The 17,137-nt window shown below is 36.1% G+C and overlaps 1 protein-coding gene and 1 long non-coding RNA gene across 4 annotated transcripts; one reads left to right on the top strand and one right to left on the bottom strand.

Annotated features, from left to right (window-relative positions):
* The first annotated feature begins 5,212 nt into the window (after window positions 1–5,212).
* On the top strand, window positions 5,213–16,890 carry LOC113074992 (zinc finger protein 665-like). Of its 3 annotated transcripts, none has more exons than XM_026247709.1 (3): window positions 5,213–5,301; window positions 5,528–5,850; window positions 15,073–16,890. In XM_026247709.1, the coding sequence occupies exon 3, from the start codon at window positions 15,307–15,309 to the stop codon at window positions 16,648–16,650; it is 1,344 nt and encodes a 447-aa protein (XP_026103494.1). In that variant the 5' UTR covers window positions 5,213–5,301; window positions 5,528–5,850; window positions 15,073–15,306; the 3' UTR covers window positions 16,651–16,890. The 3 variants fall into 3 exon arrangements, with proteins under 3 accessions (XP_026103494.1, XP_026103495.1, XP_026103496.1); XM_026247710.1 differs by having other exon boundaries at window positions 5,219–5,301; window positions 5,619–5,850; XM_026247711.1 differs by lacking the exon at window positions 5,528–5,850 and having other exon boundaries at window positions 5,225–5,301.
* On the bottom strand, window positions 11,861–15,062 carry LOC113074994 (uncharacterized). Its single transcript, XR_003280865.1, has 3 exons — window positions 14,035–15,062; window positions 12,904–13,512; window positions 11,861–12,856 (listed from the first exon to the last, which is right to left on the bottom strand). It is a non-coding gene; the product is annotated as an uncharacterized LOC113074994 (long non-coding RNA).
* Window positions 16,891–17,137: the final 247 nt, after the last annotated feature.

Raw genomic sequence — 17,137 nt, 5'->3', positions numbered from 1 at the left:
TTCACATTAGATCCATGTATACGAGAAGTTGAGAGTTCCATTGAGATAATATCTAACAAATAAACCGCCCAGGTTCTTCTGTCCATTGTGTGAGGAGGATTCCAACGATTGACTAGCAACTTTTTTGCTGCAGTGAGAGCAGCTAACAGTAAACATCTTTGTTGGACAGACAAGGTGAGGTCCCAAAAATCATTCATGAAAAAATGACGTGGAGACAAACATATCTCAGTACCCAACAAATAAGAAAGGTCCTGTGAGAGCTGAATCCAAAAAGGAGAGAGAGAGGGGCACTCCCAAAAAAAATGCAAAAATGTGCCTAAAAGTCCTTGCGGACAGAGAACACACTTAGGAGAAGACGACAGATTCATATGATAACGTTTCAGTGGGGTCAAGTAAACCCTATGCAGCAATTTCCAATGAATAATTTGGTGGTTTGGGTTTTTAGAAGACAGTTTAAACATTCCCCATATCTGATCTGAGAATAAAACCTGCACATCCTCATTAAGATCCTTAGCCCAAACAGTTGTAATAGATAGAGGTTTGTAAGAATGCTCAAGAAGAAAAAGATAGATGACTGAAGCAGAGGAAGGAGATTCCTCAGAGGGAAGGATTAGTTTGCGCAAAGGGTGAATAGGCAATTGAGAGTTCCAGGGCACCCCATATGCCCGCAGGGCTGACCTAATGCGCAAATACATAAAAAAGGAAGTGCCTGGCAGATTATATTGAGTTTTGAGATTCTGAAAGGATTGTAAACCACTATCATCATAAATATCTCCCAGAGTATTTACTTTGTGATGAGTCCATTGCGGACAATGGAATGGAGTGTTGCCTGACAAAAGATTATTATTGTGAAAAATTGGAGTATGCTTATGCCAAATTTCAACTAATTGTAAACGTCTTTCAACATCCCTCCATGTAGAAAGGAGATGGGTTACAATGGGACCAAACCTAGATTTACACTGCCTAAGCGGAACCCCAGAAAAAACAAGATCCTTCAATTTATATGGATAGACAATAGATTCCTCAATTGCTCTCCAAGATTCAGAAGCATCAGGGTCAAACCAAACTGATAAAGGGCGGAGGGAAAAGGCTTGGGCATACAATCTAAAATTAGGGAAAGAAAGACCTCCATGTAATCTACTTCGTTGTAAAGTAGTCAGTTTAATACGAGGACGTTTCCCATCCCATATATACCGTGAAACACATGCATCAAGTTTGTTCCAGTAACCAACTGGTGGAGCAAGAGGAATCATAGAAGAGAAGAAATTAATACGTGGGAGAACATTCATTTTAATCACCGATATACGAGCCTGAAAAGAAGTAAGAAGACGAGACCAATTTTCTAAATCTGAGGATATTTTGCCTAGAATACTACTATAGTTTTTTGAAATAATTTCTTGCAGGGAAGGAAAAATATCTATCCCCAGGTACTTAAAGTTTGGAACTACTGGAATAGATACAGAAAGGGAAATGGGATCAAATTTAGAATTGAGGGGAAGTAGACATGACTTACTCCAATTAATTTTAAACCCAGAGAGAGATCCAAAATGGTCAAATAAATTCAATACATGGGGAATAGAATGTGACGGCTTCTCCAGAAACAATAAGATATCATCTGCGAATAAAGAAATATGATGATGAGTATTCCTTATACTTATGGGAGAAATAGTTTCAGATAGTCGGACCGCTTGTGCTAAGGGTTCCAAAGATAAGGCGAATAAAAGAGGAGAAAGCGGGCAACCCTGACGAGTACCTCGATGTATAAAGAATGGGTTAGAGCAGACAGAACCTGTGAGAACAGAGGCTGCTGGATTGGCGTACAGAACTTTAATCATGTTTATGAAACTTGATCCTAGACCCAGATGCTGTAGAACCGCCCATAAATAGTTCCATTCTAGCTGGTCAAAAGCTTTCATTGCATCTAGAGATAATACTGCACAAGGGGAGGACGAACTATTAGTTGAATTAATAATATGATATAACCTGCGTAAATTATCTGATGCTGAGCGAGATTTAATGAACCCTGTTTGATCATGGTGAACTAGTCTGTTCATATATTTCTCTAAACGACGAGATAGTACCTTGGCATATAATTTAACATCAGTCCCTATCAAAGAGAGAGGTCGGTAACTAGAACAGGAAGTCGGATCCTTATCTTTTTTTAACAAGAGAGAAATCACAGCTATATTAATAGACGGGTGAAATGAACCTTGAGTAACTGAAAAATTTATCATATCTAACAAGAGGGAGCCTAAATCCGACCAAAAAGTAATATACAATTCGACAGGAATACCATCTAAACCTGGGGATTTCCCCTTGTTCATAGATCGAATTGCTGACTCCAGCTCTTGAAGGGTAATCGGTTCAGCCAGGTAATCAGAGTCTGAATCTGACAGCCTAGGTAAATCAAGGTTGGACAGAAAAGATGCAAAAGTGTCAGGGTCACCAACAGCAGAAGAAGTATAGAGGTTAGAGTAAAAAGAATGAAAAGAAATATTAATGTCTTTTGGATCTGTCACAATGAGCCCGGATTGGGATTTCACTGCTGAGATATTAGCAAACTTTTCACTGTTACGTATTCTTAAAGCTAAAAGGTGGCTAGGTCTACTTCCTTGAAAATAATAATTCTGCCTGCATCTTTGAATCAGGAATTCTGCCCTGGATCGCAGTAATGAATTAAGCTCGGATCTAACCGCCATGATTTTGCTGAGTGTATTGTGTGAGAAACAACGCTGATTGTCTCTAGTCAGATTCTGGAGCTGTGATTCCAATTCAACTATCTTTTTATGTCTGTTTTTCTGAAGGAAAGAGGCATATGAAATTGAGTTATTCCTTATAAATCCTTTAACTGCATTCCAAAGTGTTCGTGGATCATCCACTGAGCCTTGATTAATTTCAATAAACTCAGCAAAATTATTTCTGAATTGACTACAGAAGTTTTCATCTTGTAACAATTTAGGGTTAAATCGCCATCTAGTCGCACGAGACGGTCGAGGGATCAAAGATAATCTGCACAAATTTCCATCATGATCAGACAAAGATAAGGAACAGATATCGGCATCACAAACAGCTGAAGATAAAGAAGTAGAAATGAAAATATAGTCAATTCGTGAATAGGATTTATGAGTAGCAGAAAAGAAAGTGAAAGACTTAGCAGAAGGATTTAGTAAACGCCAAGTATCCACCAATGAAGACGAGGTTACACATTGCCTAAGTTTGTCAGAACACAAGGCTTGAGAGTGTGATTCCTTTGGTCCAGATCTATCTAGGATATGCGACATTACAGAATTGGTGTCTGCACCTAATACAATTTCAAAATCTGAAAATTTTAAAAGATAGGAAGACAAAACAGAGAAAAAAGTAGGTTCAGGAGTACAAGGGGCATAAACTGAAATAAATACAATATTCCTATTCTCCACTATTGTTTTTATGTGTGTTATTCTACCGTCTGGATCACAACCTTTATCTAAAATAGTAATATTTAACGTCCTCCGCACCAATATTAGAACACCCTTGGTTTTAGCATCCGAAGATGAATGAGATACTACTTCATAAAACTTATTATTACACCTGTGTACATCCTCCTCTTTCAAATGGGATTCTTGAACTAACACTATATCAATCTTTCTCCTTCGCAAAAAATCCAGAAAACCTGTACGTTTGTGTGGGCCATTTAGGCCATTAATATTACAACTTAGAATATTAAGGTCAGTCATAGGTATCAAACAGCATTACTACAAAATAAGACAACATACAAATTTGAAAACAAAACCAGTTGAGTCTACCATCAAACCACCCCCCATCCCCACCCTTCCCATCAGTTTTCAAAAATATATTAACATGTTTCCATGAACTATGGCAGACCAAACCAAGAACGAACCTTGATCTGCCACCACCCCTTAATATGATCCGTGGCGTCAACAAAAACCTGCACATTACAGAAGCACCAACATTGGCCCCAAAGTCACATTTTGACTAGATAGTATCTTTAGTGAAAAAAAAAAAAAAAATATATATATATAAATAAGTAAATAAATAAATAAAATAATAATAATAATAATAATAAAAAATAAAAATAATAAAAAATAAATTAATTCATTAATTGAAACAAGCAAGAAGAAATACAACGAACATAAATATTATACCACCGTGATCAGTAAGCGATACTGTATGTTCAATGAAACTATATAGTAACTATAAGTTCAGAAGTAAATATTAGAGTAAACAGTGAAAGACACGGTCGCCTGAGAGCATCTCTTCTCCGATTAGATAGCAAGCGCCCAGCTGGAGTTCAGTGAGAATTGGAGGATGAATGAGATCTGAAAAACACTCTTGCTTCTTCTGGGGAATATAACAATTTAGGTTCACCCTGATTGAGAATGACCTTCAGCGTTGCAGGATAGAGAAGAAAATTCTGGATGCCTGCCTCTCTCATTTCCTTTCTTACTGGCGCGAATGCACTTCTTCTTTTTGCGGTGGCCGGCGAAAAATCTGGAAAGAAAGACAGCGTTGCTCCGTCGGATGTTTTCACCGGGGCCTGAAGTCTGGCGGCCCGCAAAATGAGCTCCCTATCCGTATACCGCAACAATTTAAAGATAAAAACCCGTGGTTTAGCGCGATCTGAGGAGAGCCTTGTGTACACGCGATGCGCTCGTTCCACTTCAATCTCTTTGCCTGTCAGAGACGGGAGCCACGCCGGCAGCGATCTCTTCAAAAAGCCCAAAGGGTCGTCCTTTTCGGACCCTTCAGGTAATCCAACCAGACGCAGATTGCAGCGCCTGTTGCGATCCTGTAAATCAACAACCTGTTGCTCGAGCGCTGCTACTCGCCTATCGTGATCCGCGACAACTTTCTTTTGTTCTCTCATCTCCCCTGTAAGAAGATCCATTTTGGAGCATAGCGATTGAACAACTGACATGTGAGAAGCGAACTCGTTCCGCATCGCTGACAACTCAGATCTTAGAATCTCCTCAAAGTGCGCAACAGTATTCGCCATCTTATCCACCATATCATCTGTGGTCGGTGCCGGTGGTTTACATTTCTTCTTAATCGGAGAAGCCGACGGAGACATCTCTTGCTGCTTCCGATTGCCAGACATTTAAGAAAAGTGTTGTTAATGAAATAAGCTTAAAATAAAACGAAAAAATCTGCAAAAAGGGGCCAAACGTATGGGACTCTACTCAAGTGCGACTAGGTTCATGAGCACGTCACGTGACTCTCGACAAGCACATTTTGGACGTTTTATTTAAATCTCCTTTTGTGGTCTAACAAAGAAACGTATGACATAGGACAAATTCAAGGGTAAGTTAAATTTGACCTATCCCTTTAAGGAAAAGCATTTAACTCACTGTAAAACTAAATATTTTTATTGTAAAAATAAGTTTTCTAATGGATTTTTTTTAATCCCCTGTATTTTCTTTCTTTCTTTCTTTCTTTCTTTCTTTCTTTCTTTCTTTCTTTCTTTCTTTCTTTCTTTCTTTCTTTCTCTCTGTTCCTTTGATGCTATTATGAATGTAACTGACTAAAGTTGAAAACACTGTTGCCATCTATATATGTGTGTTGTGTTGCTGTTCTTGTTATGCAATAAAAACAAAACTAAAACCAAACTTATTTAACAGGCGAACACTTGACCTTACATCAGCGTGTAATATCGGAAGTATGACATAATTATTCAGTGAGTCCCGTTAGCTCAGAGGGAGGGGCGGGGCTTGTGAGCTACCCTGGGTCCAGCCGCTGGGGGCGATCGAGACGCACTGGCGTCACGCTGCAGCAGCGCTTGTGAGGATCACTCGGTGTGCGCATGCGCGAGTAAGAAGAGCCGAGCTGCGCGAGAGTATTGAGAGTTATATGGTGAGTGCGAGTCCTCTTTATCTTTTCTTTCTTTTCTATTATTTGCTAACGGAGCCAGATAAGTCACCTGTAGGAGAGAACAAAAGAAAAGCACTCTTTCGCATCCGTTCCTCGGGTTTGTAAACTGTACCCAGCAAGCAATTTCGCGTCTAACAGACGTCTAAACACAGCCCAGACGTCTAGGCTAAATCGAGGCTAATTTTGGGCTGTCAGTGAAAATCTAATAGACGTCTAAACATACCCCAAGAATAGACAGCTATTGAATGACTACATATATACGTCTAATAGACGTCTAACCATAGCCCAAGAATAGACTAGTCATCAATTAGACCGCTAAATGACTACACGTCTAATAGACAGGCAATATGGGTCTAGGCTAAAACAAGGCTGATTTTGGTCTGTCAGTGAAAATCTAACGTCTAACCATACCCCAAGAATAGACTAGTCATCAATTACACTACATATACATGTAATAGACAACAAAATGAGGCATAAGGATTCTTTTCACTCAAATTTAACAGGTTCTCATAAATGAAAATCCATCCAAACTAATTGAATATAAAGGGATTTATTTTGAATAATCATATTTACAACAACAACTTGGACAACATTCAAACATAAAAATTAACAAATAAAACATTGGAAAAATATGTAAAACAATTAATTTCTAAGAATTAACTGTTTACTTTAGATCCATAACCCCCACCCCCTGCCCTCCCTGGTGCTTGTTTGAAATGATTAGAAATAGCATTTTTTATTTCACATTCCGTAGCTGATGGAAAGCTGGTCATCACTGCGTCTGCCAAATGAGAAAAAGGAAAGAATTATTGCTCAAGAAAAACATTGTTGACGATCCTTTTTATCTAATTAGTCAATCACTTTTGCTAGGATAATTTAATAGAGTTAACAGAATATAGATTGAGACTATATAATTTATATCAATATAGACAATAATTTATATCAATATTATGATTAATATCAATATTTGAACATTTTTGCTCGCGTAATGGTAAAGCAATACGGCGTGTAACGATATGCGTATCGAACAATTCTGTACAAGGCATATATATCTATATATATATAGGCTATATACACACATACATATACATATATATCTTAAATTTTCTTCTCGAATGTTCATTTTTATCAAGCTCATATATGCAGGTTCAGTAATTTCACTTAAATGGCAATGAAAATGACCTATTAATTTTCATTTAAGTGAAATTACTAAACTTACATATATGAGCTTGATACAAATGAACATTCGAGAAGAAAATTTCAGATGGCACTTAGAGGCTTTTGCATCTGAACTCTTTATATCTATCTATCTTTATATATATATTCAATTGCTGTACTTTGTTGACTGATTGCAGGATAATTAGCAATAAACAGTGTCTTTAAATCAAATAAAGTGGATTACATCACTCCAGTTCTGAGGTTTTTACACTGGCTATCTGTCTGTCAAAAAATTCATATCCAAAAACTACAGTTGGTTATTAAATTAACATTTTAACGACAAAGTAAATTTCTAATCTTCTGATGCACTATGAACCATCCAGAGCAGACCTCTCAGGACATCTGGGACAGTAGCCAACTACTTCTATATCTCCAAAGTCAAAACAAAATATGGAGAAGCAGCATTCAGATTTATATCTGAAACAAATTCACCGAAAACTGAATGTATGCTGCATATTTTAATTATTTACAAACAAGTTTAAAGACTTTATGTTTGCCACTACCTTTTATTAAATGGAGAGGATTTTTTTTTTTTTAATTTCTTTTCATGTTGCACTATGCTGCTGTTAAATTTTATGTAAAGTACTTACAAAATTTGCTTTAAATCAACTATAATTTAAAAACAAAAATATACTGGTATCTTTATAATAATAAAAAATAGTAATGATAAGTTTCATAGTTTCATGGTTACCGCATCCATTGAATTTAGATACATTTGCAATTACACGTGCAGGTAACGTTAACTTTTTGGAGAAAAGTAGTACTCTGCAATGTTAATGTTAAAATGTCATGGTTTCTACACATTATAACAGCTAACTAATTTAAAAAATGAACATATCAAAAATAACACGCATACTTACAAGATCGAAGTAGAAATGTGAAGGTTTTCACTCAGACTGTTGCTCACCCGTTGCTCTCCGACAGCTGCCTCGTGTAAAATAAAATGGCGGAAATGTTTATCGCGAGATTTGGCTAAAGTGATCTAGACATGTCTCAGTAGTGTTTCGATTGTGCCATCTAGCGGTTGGGAAATGCAATTGCATTTGATTTGATTTTTTTTTATCGTAGATTGTGTATGAATGTTTGACAGAATATATATTAAGCTGTGTAAGCGAAAACATTTCAAAGACTAATATTCTAGGTCGCTGGTCTGAATCTGGGCTATAGCCAAGCCGTACGTAGACCAGATTGCATTGATTTCGCCAGGTGGGCTAAAGCAGACTGCATATAGCCCGTCCAATTCGGAGCTAAATCGTGACTACAGATCGACCATGTCGTGAAAATGACATATTGAACATTGATATCATACCAATGCGAAAATGATTGAATATTAACCATTTCATGCACTGCCTGGCAAAAAAATACAATTAATCAGTTTTGACAAAAAGTGGGCTACAATAGCCGGGTCTGAATACGAGCTAAATCGTGGCTAAGCACAGCCTACACATATAACATGTAAAATAAAGTAAACCAAACAACTTGTAATCACGGTAGACTCTGCGTACATGATGGAATATCATACATCTCACAAGTTATTTTGCAAAAAAAATACATTTATCCAGATTAAATGTTATTTGGGCTAAAAGTGGGTTACACATAGCCGGACTATATCGGGTCTATATTTAACCCAGACGTTGAAATGAGGGCTATTGCTTGCTGGGTAGCTACATGCAACAAGCTCATGTAGCCAGTGTCAACGAATCATTGTAGTTTTGTAGGGCGTTATTTTAATGACAAATGTGAGAGAGTTTTAAGAGTTGCACAGGACACAGTTTGAGAGAGACACACGTTTTAAGTGCGCGCGGCCGGTGTCCCCCCACCCAGCACCAGACGTCATTTGGACGTCGTTTTCTGGTCTAAATGAAGTCGACCCGTCATGGCCATCTTTTAGACCAAAAAGCGACGTTGAAAATTGGTCTTCATTTGGTCCGTCGGATTTTGTCCAAATTAAGCCCAAAAAGCGAAGTTGAAAATTGGTCTTCGATTGGTCCGTCGGATTTGGTCCAAATAAGCCCCAAAAGCGACATTTAACGTCTCCAAATTTAGCCCAAAAATAGATGTAAATGGGCTTTAAGTCCAAATTTATCAGAAAAATAACTTTTATTTCGCACCACAAAGCCCTTGACATAAACCAGTGATTAAATATATTAGACCTCAGGTCTGAAGCACTGTTAAATATATTTAAATATTTTGAAAAAACTTGATGGTCACGCGCTGAACTGGAGCGGAGGAAGTCACCATGGAAACGGGGCGCAGCTCAACCGTCAAGCAGCTGAATGGACGCTGTCTCTCATGGATGTTTTCACTAATTTCAGGTAAATTTAATCCCTAAAATACACAAATATTACATAAAAGTGTCCCTGAAACTTTCTTTCATGTAAATGACACGCTTTCGTTGAAAATGTACTTTATAGAAATGTGTCTTCAGAAAAGTTAGCATCTCAACCATAATCCTAACTACAAGAGGTAACTTTATATGCATCTTTCACAATATATTTCGCCTTCATCAGCATGAATCTGCAATTTTTTATATATGTGTGTGTTTATATAATATTTTCATTATATGTGTGTGTGTGTGTTTGCCTGTTAGTTATTTTGATGTCCACACTGTAAGAGCATTACTCGGTTAGTAAACCTAAAACTTTAAATTCTGTTATTATTCTTTTTATTTTTTTTGTATAATCTGTAAATTAATGTTCTTTTCTGCATTTCACCTCTGCTATAGTTTATTTATAATAAACCTGGCATTGTATAATACATATTATTGGCTTAGACAGATTGACAGAATGACAGATTGTTTATGTTCTAGATTCTTCCATGCTGATGGCCGTACGTGTATCCAGCTGAAGAACATTTTTAGACATTATGAAACATATAACTAGTAAGTAATACCTCAAACATACACTACCATTCAATTGTTTAAGGGTCAGATTTATCATGTATTAACATTTACATTTATTCATTTAGCAGACGCTTTTATCCAAAGAGACTTACAGATGAAGACAGTGGAAGCAATCAAAAAGAGCAATGAAATATAAGTGCTATAACAAGTCTCAGTTAGGTCAACACAGTACACGTAGCATGGGATTTTAAATAATATAATAAATAAAAAGAAAACGGATAAGAATTTAAAAAAAGAATAGAGCAAGCTAGTTGCAAGCTTTACACATACACACACACATACACACATATACAATTGCATAATAAATGAAAAGAAAATAGGATACAAAAAGATTAGAAAGGTAGTCAGATTCTTTTTAAGAATAGAATTAGAATAGTGAGTGTTAAAGTTAGAGGGGATATTCGACTGATAGTCTAATCATATGTTTGGGAGGAAAATACACTGAGTCAAGTCAGACATTCGACAGTCATAATTACTGATCTTAACACAAAGGTAAAATGTGTAATGAACACCTCTCGGATACAAACGGGGTAAATAATAGTTCATCATTGAGGGATCTTTTCTATTTCAGAGACTGAAAATCATTGATAAATCACAAGGTAATTGTAACTTATTGGAAGAGGAATAATAAGAAGAAAAGAAAATGCATGTGTGACTTTATATTGCTTCTTGTTTTTCAGTGGGTTGAAAGTTCTTTCTTGTCATCTTTGTGCATTTTCAGATGTTGTGCATATTTATGGATCAAATTTTTTAACGTTGTTTAACTTTTTAACATTATAATATTGGTTGTCTTCTCTTTTTTCAGAGTTAAGCTCCAACCCCAGTTAAACAGATCTGAGCAGCTGATCAAGGATCAGCAGAAACTCAGAACGGCAGAACGGTGCTCCTCCAGCCCAGGACTGGACACCAGTGTTGTAAGTCATTCTGCCTCTTCATAGTTCATGTTAAGAACATATTGCAGAAGATCTCAACATTGTCCAACCTGTAGTGCACCTGACCCCATTAATCAAGGTCATCAGTTTTACTAACTATAAGTCACAAACAGGTGAGTGTGATCAGGTGTGGACGTAAACTCTGGGGGTGTTTCACTCAGGTCCATTGCTCAGTAGTCAGTGGTGAAGGGCTGCCTCAATCACAATTTTCTTTTTACGGTGCACTGATAATTCGGTATAAGATTACACGTAATAGATTTTAAAACACAAACCAATAATATATTTTAGCATAAACCTATCACTAGACAGGTAATGTCTAATCTAGTAAACATTTCCAATTAATTTATGAATTAAATCTTGCACATACATGTAATAAAGTATTTATTATAATGTGCTGTATATTGCCAGTAGTGATGTTGAATAATAAGGACAGAAATAGTCACCAGTGTATAGTGAGCCACAGTGCTTACCAGTACCTACATTTATATGTACACAATATATTCACAACCTGGCAAACTGTGAAGCTGATTGAGATGTAAACTCTGCATGACAGTGGACCTTAAGCCAAGCATAGGTCTCTGCAGGAAAGTAATGGGAGTTACCAGATCAGGGTGTTTTTAGACCATGATACCTGATTGGCTGACGTCATAGTGACGGTAGGTTTAGGGGTGGGGTTAGGTAAGGGGGATCAGTTTGATTGCATGATTTATAAACACCCAGCAGTTTGAAAACACACCTTAAATCATAAACGCCCACTTTTACTCTGCAGAGACCTAATTCTCACCTTAAGGGCCAGAGTTGACAACCCCTGACATACTGATTAGTTAATAATCTCTCATGAAGAACGAGTACACTTTAATTTGTACATTTTGGACAACCATTGTTTTTATATTATTAATTTACATTTTAGTTACTGTTTTCTTTCTCACTTTAGATGCTGGGGATGGAGGAAGAAGCAGAAGATCGGAGATCAGGCAGAGATCTACTGGTTGCCCTGTGGGAACCCCATTTACTTAAAGTGTTAGTTAAACCAAAGATTTTCATCACGCACCTTCATGTCCAAGCCAGACTTTTGTTCATCTTTGAAACACAAATGCAGAACTTTTTGATAAAATCGGAGAATTTTTTTTATATTAAATAACGCATTCACACAAGCACCATGATGCATCAGTGCTGCATTGGCGTGAGAGCTGGCGCTTTTGTGAAAATCCATTGGGGATTCATAATTTCTGAATAGATTATTTTTACTGTTGTTGTTGTTGTTTTTTGCGTACACAAGGCATCTGTTAAAAAATATCTTAATTTGTGTTCTGTAACATGGTTTGGGGCAACATGAGGGTAAGAAAATAATGACAGATTAAAATTTTTGGTTGTTCTAATGTGGTTATAATTGTTCATAGTTTATTGTCTTGAAAAATTATATTAATACAGAAAGATGGATTAATTTGATAAGTTTATAATAAAGACTTTTAAATTGATAAAAAAATCTAAATAAATACTACTCTTTTGCAAGGTCTATTAAAAAAATACTGATAAATGTAATGGTTTCCACAAAATATTGGGCAGCACAACTGTTTTAAACATTGATAATAATCAGAAATGTTTCTTGAGCAGCAAATCAGTATATTATAATGATTTCTGAAGATCATGTAACACTGAAGACTGGAGTAGTTGTGTTACAAATTCAGTTTATAGGCATAAATTACATTTGACAATGCATCCACATAGAAAACAAATATTTCTGTAGTTATATTTCACAATATTACTGTTTTTACGGTCTGTTTAATCAAAGGATGCTTAAGATGTGATCAAGAATTTACATGAAAGATGTGTCAATAAATGTGTCAATATACTGTGAATTGTCTTATTTTCACTAATTAGGAATATTAAAAATAATTCACCGTTGTAATTAGGTCTGGAAAAGACGTCTTTTCACCTTTTACTTTTCAACCACATTCAAACGTAATTTGGACGTCTTTTCACCTTTCACTTTTCAACTAAATTTTAACGTTGTTTAGACGTCTGCCAATGACGTCTTTTCAACAAGTTTTTGCTGGGTGGGCCAGATAGCAAACAGTCATTGAAACTATGCTGAATCAACATTCCGTTGTCAACTTTAAGTCATTGAATCAACATCGAACTCCGATGTTGATTCAACATCATTTTGCACCCTGATTTAATATTGAAACAATGTTGAAATTCTGTCCATAGATCAACGGAATTTCAATGGTATTTCAACTATCAGGAATATTGAAACAATGTTGAAATTTCAACTGAACTAAGGATCAACATGATTTCAATGGAATTTCCATAGTTTTTAAATGTAATGCCATAAATTAAATAGCTTGCTTTATCTACAGCCAGGATGTTAAAAAGTATTGGAATATTTGAAATCTTGTATAAAACATACCACACTACTTAAAATCAAATTCATGTTTATTAGCCTCTCTACTCTTTATTTACACTTCATTGTCATCTGATGCCTGCATAAGTTGTCGTCCAGTCCCTCCTGCCCGGTCTGGCGCATAGCGCAGCCATTTTTGGGTGAAAATTGGGTGATGGTAGCTGTCCCCATCTGCTGAGTAAGAGCATCTAAAACAGAAGATAAAATCACAATGAAAAAAAAAAAATAGCATTTAAGTTAAACAGAACATATATTTGAACACTTGGAACAAATTCAGTAGCCTAGGCCTATGATTTTTCAATGATCGGATAAGGCAATAAGTCCTCATGTTGTAGGCTAGATCATATTTCCCCTATATTCAAAGCACTTTTCAAAACTGCCCGTTCATGGATGTATTCGAATTAAAGGGAGGCAAAAAGGATTAGCTTGCAGTGTAGGAAAATGTATGAGGCCAAGTGACTCTAAAAATGTTATGTTTATTATTTTATTAGTTCAGAAGTAGTTGTTAACTCCACAAATGTAATATAAATAACTGGATACTAATTAAATAGTTAATGTAGATTAGAGTTACCATAGACAAAAGATGTTTTGACAAAATAATCATAGACAAAAACCGTTGCATTCAGTTTTTGACGAGGTTTTGGGCTGGAAAACCAATTGCAAGTGGTGCAAGTTGTTTGCAGAAATAAGATAACTTAACTTTTGCTTACTTGGTGTGCAATAGTGATCTGTAAAAGAACAGAAAAGACAAAAATCTCGTTAAAAACAGCAATTAAAATTCACAATCATACAGTGTGACTGTACATATGTACTCAGGTAACCAATCTGTTATTAAAAATATAAAAACAAAGAATATAAACAAATTAAATATACAATTTAAAGTTTAGAAGACAAGCGGTTGCTGGACAAAAAGAGGCCAGCCAATTTTTATTTTAGAATAAATAAAAAAAAACCTTGCCATTTCAGCTAGATTCTACTGGCCTGGAATGGGGTGGACATTGATAAATGGGTCAAAGTCTACTTAATATTTTCATTTTCAACATTGCTGACACACACACATAAACTGATTATGTTGTGGAATGCATTTCTCATGTGCTTATTTCTGAATATCGGGTTTTGCAGTGTGCCCAGTGCCAGTTAAACAGACTGTCCATCAAGCAGTTGCCCAAATACATTCCTGTATGTATGCTTGTTGTCCACAGATGTGCAGATGTGGGAAAGCCATGAGGTTACAAAATTCAAATATATTAATATTATAATTTTAAGGTGGACAAGACTCTGTAACAACTGGGATGAATTTAGTGGGCAAAGTCAACAGGACCAACAATGTAAATGAGAACATTTATTGACCATTACACAAAATAGCCTATGCTATTGTGACTAAATATGAAGCGGTTGTGTACTGCATTAATTTATTTCACAGGTTTATATATATCTGTATCAATTAAAATTTTCATATGTGCATAGGGTTCTGATTTATACACAACATTTATGATTCAGTGTATATTTATTCTCATGTATGTTTTGTGCATACCACACAAATATTTTTTCAGCTTTCAGTGCATACATAAATACAAAAACAGCAAGGCATGTAATAAAAAAATAAAATGAGTGTAAATGAATAAGTATATGACAGTATAAAACAGAATAGCCAAAGCCTCCATCATCACATTTAAATGGGTAACAATCAGATTGGGAAAAAAAAGTAAATACATTTAATGCTTGTAAATTGTGTAATTCCATTGCAGTGTTTGCTACTGGCGACCTGGATGAAGCGCTATAAAGCAAGAAGTTGACTGAGCAAAGCCAAAGAACAGAAGCAGGAGATAACATGATGATTAAAAGGAGCAAAATTTACTGAAAAATCTTAGTTGGATATTATTCAATCCTCACACTTTATCTGACCAGTACCCATCCAACAAGTAGTGTTTTACCTAAGTTTGAAAAGACATCAGAAAATACATACTGCTGTGAGAGAGTGCATGTGTTTTGAGTGTGAGAAGACTTTTACTACAGCGGGCAGTTTAAAAAAAAGCACCAGAGGATCCACATTGGAAAAAAAAAAAACGTTCATATGTGATCAATGCGGGAAGAGCTCCACACTAAAAGCAAACCTTACAGACCATATGAGAGTTCATACCAGAGAGAAACCATTCACGTATGATCAGTGTGGAACGCGTTACATATCCTCATCAGACATAAAGGTACAAATGGACATCCACACTGGAGAGAAACCGTACACATGTGATCAATGTGACACATTCTTTTTGAGAGCTTCACACCTGAAGCAGCACAAGAGAGTTCATACAAAGGAAAAACCACATTCCTGCCATTTTTGTGGAAAGAGTTTTTCATGTCCAGAACATTTAAAAGTGCATCAGAAAATACATACTGGTGTGAGAGAGCACATGTGCTTTGAGTGTGAAAAGACTTTTAGTTCAGCGAGCAGTTTAAAAACGCATAAGAGGATTCACACTGGAGAGAAACCGTACAAGTGTTCACTCTGTGACAAGAGATTCAGATATTCAGGAAATCTGAAAACACACAAGAGGATCCACACTGGAGAGAAACCTTACAAGTGTTCACTCTGTGATGAGAGATTCAGTCAGTCAGGAAATCTGAAAACACACAAGAGGATCCACAATGGAATGAAACCTTTTAAGTGTTCACACTGTGATGAGAGATTCAGTCAGTCAGGAAATCTGCAAAAACATGAGAGGGTTCACACAGGAGAAAAACCTTACACATGTGATCAGTGCGGGAAGAGTTTTGCAATAAAAGAAAACTTTACGGACCACATGAGAGTTCATACTGGAGAGAAACCGTTCACTTGTGATCAGTGCGGGAAGAGTTTCTCACAATCATCAACCCTCAAGTTACACATGAACATCCACACCGAAGAGAAACTGTACACATGTGATCAGTGCGGGAAAATGTTTTTGTGGTCTTCAAACCTGACAACACACCTGAAACTTCATGCAAAGGAGAAACCACATTCATGTAATTTGTGTGGAAAGAGTTTTCCATTAATACAATATTTGAAAGCACATCAGAAAATACATTCTGGTGTGAGAGAGTACATGTGCTTTGAGTGTGAAAAGACTTTTATTTCAGCGAGCAGTTTAAAACGGCATGAGAGGATCCACACTGGAGAAAAACCTTACAAGTGTTTACACTGTGACAAGAGATTCAGTGATTTAGGACAGCTGAAAAGACACGAGAGGATTCACACTGGAGAGAAACCGTATCACTGCACTGAATGTGGGAAGTGTTTCAAACATTCATCTTCTCTACACAATCATACAAAAAACATTCACAGTAAGTAGATCATCTTCAGATCCAGTACAAGCAACATAAAGAAACCTTATCTGAAGTTTTCACTGTGAATAAAGTTCATCTTCATAAACAGCAGATTCAACTGAGATTCAGATCAACTCAAAGATAAAGTTCCTGTAACAAAGGTTTAAATAATTTTGCTTCATGATATTAATGATATCCCAGGGGGCGTATTACAGAAAACTTCTTTTCTTAGGTCTTAACTTAAGGTATATGTTAAAGGAAACCAACCAAAACCTCCATAATTCATAGAAAAATGGGAAACACTCACTAGTCACTGTGTATATTATTACTGTTCTTGTATGTTGTCTTTTGTATTGCATACTGTTTTATGCATACATTATGATAGATCACTAGTTAAAATAACCTCATCTATATCATGTTTGGTCTCTTTAAATTCGTGTTTTGATGATCTAAGTGAGAGTGTACATGATATGATGATACCTATTCCTATACCTGCTTCTATTGGTTTAGAAA

Source organism: Carassius auratus, unplaced genomic scaffold, assembly GCF_003368295.1.
Source record: "Carassius auratus strain Wakin unplaced genomic scaffold, ASM336829v1 scaf_tig00015984, whole genome shotgun sequence".
Lineage (NCBI taxonomy): Eukaryota > Metazoa > Chordata > Actinopteri > Cypriniformes > Cyprinidae > Carassius > Carassius auratus.
The sequence above is the reverse complement of the archived record's forward strand: the minus strand, read 5'-3'. Positions and strand labels throughout refer to the sequence as shown.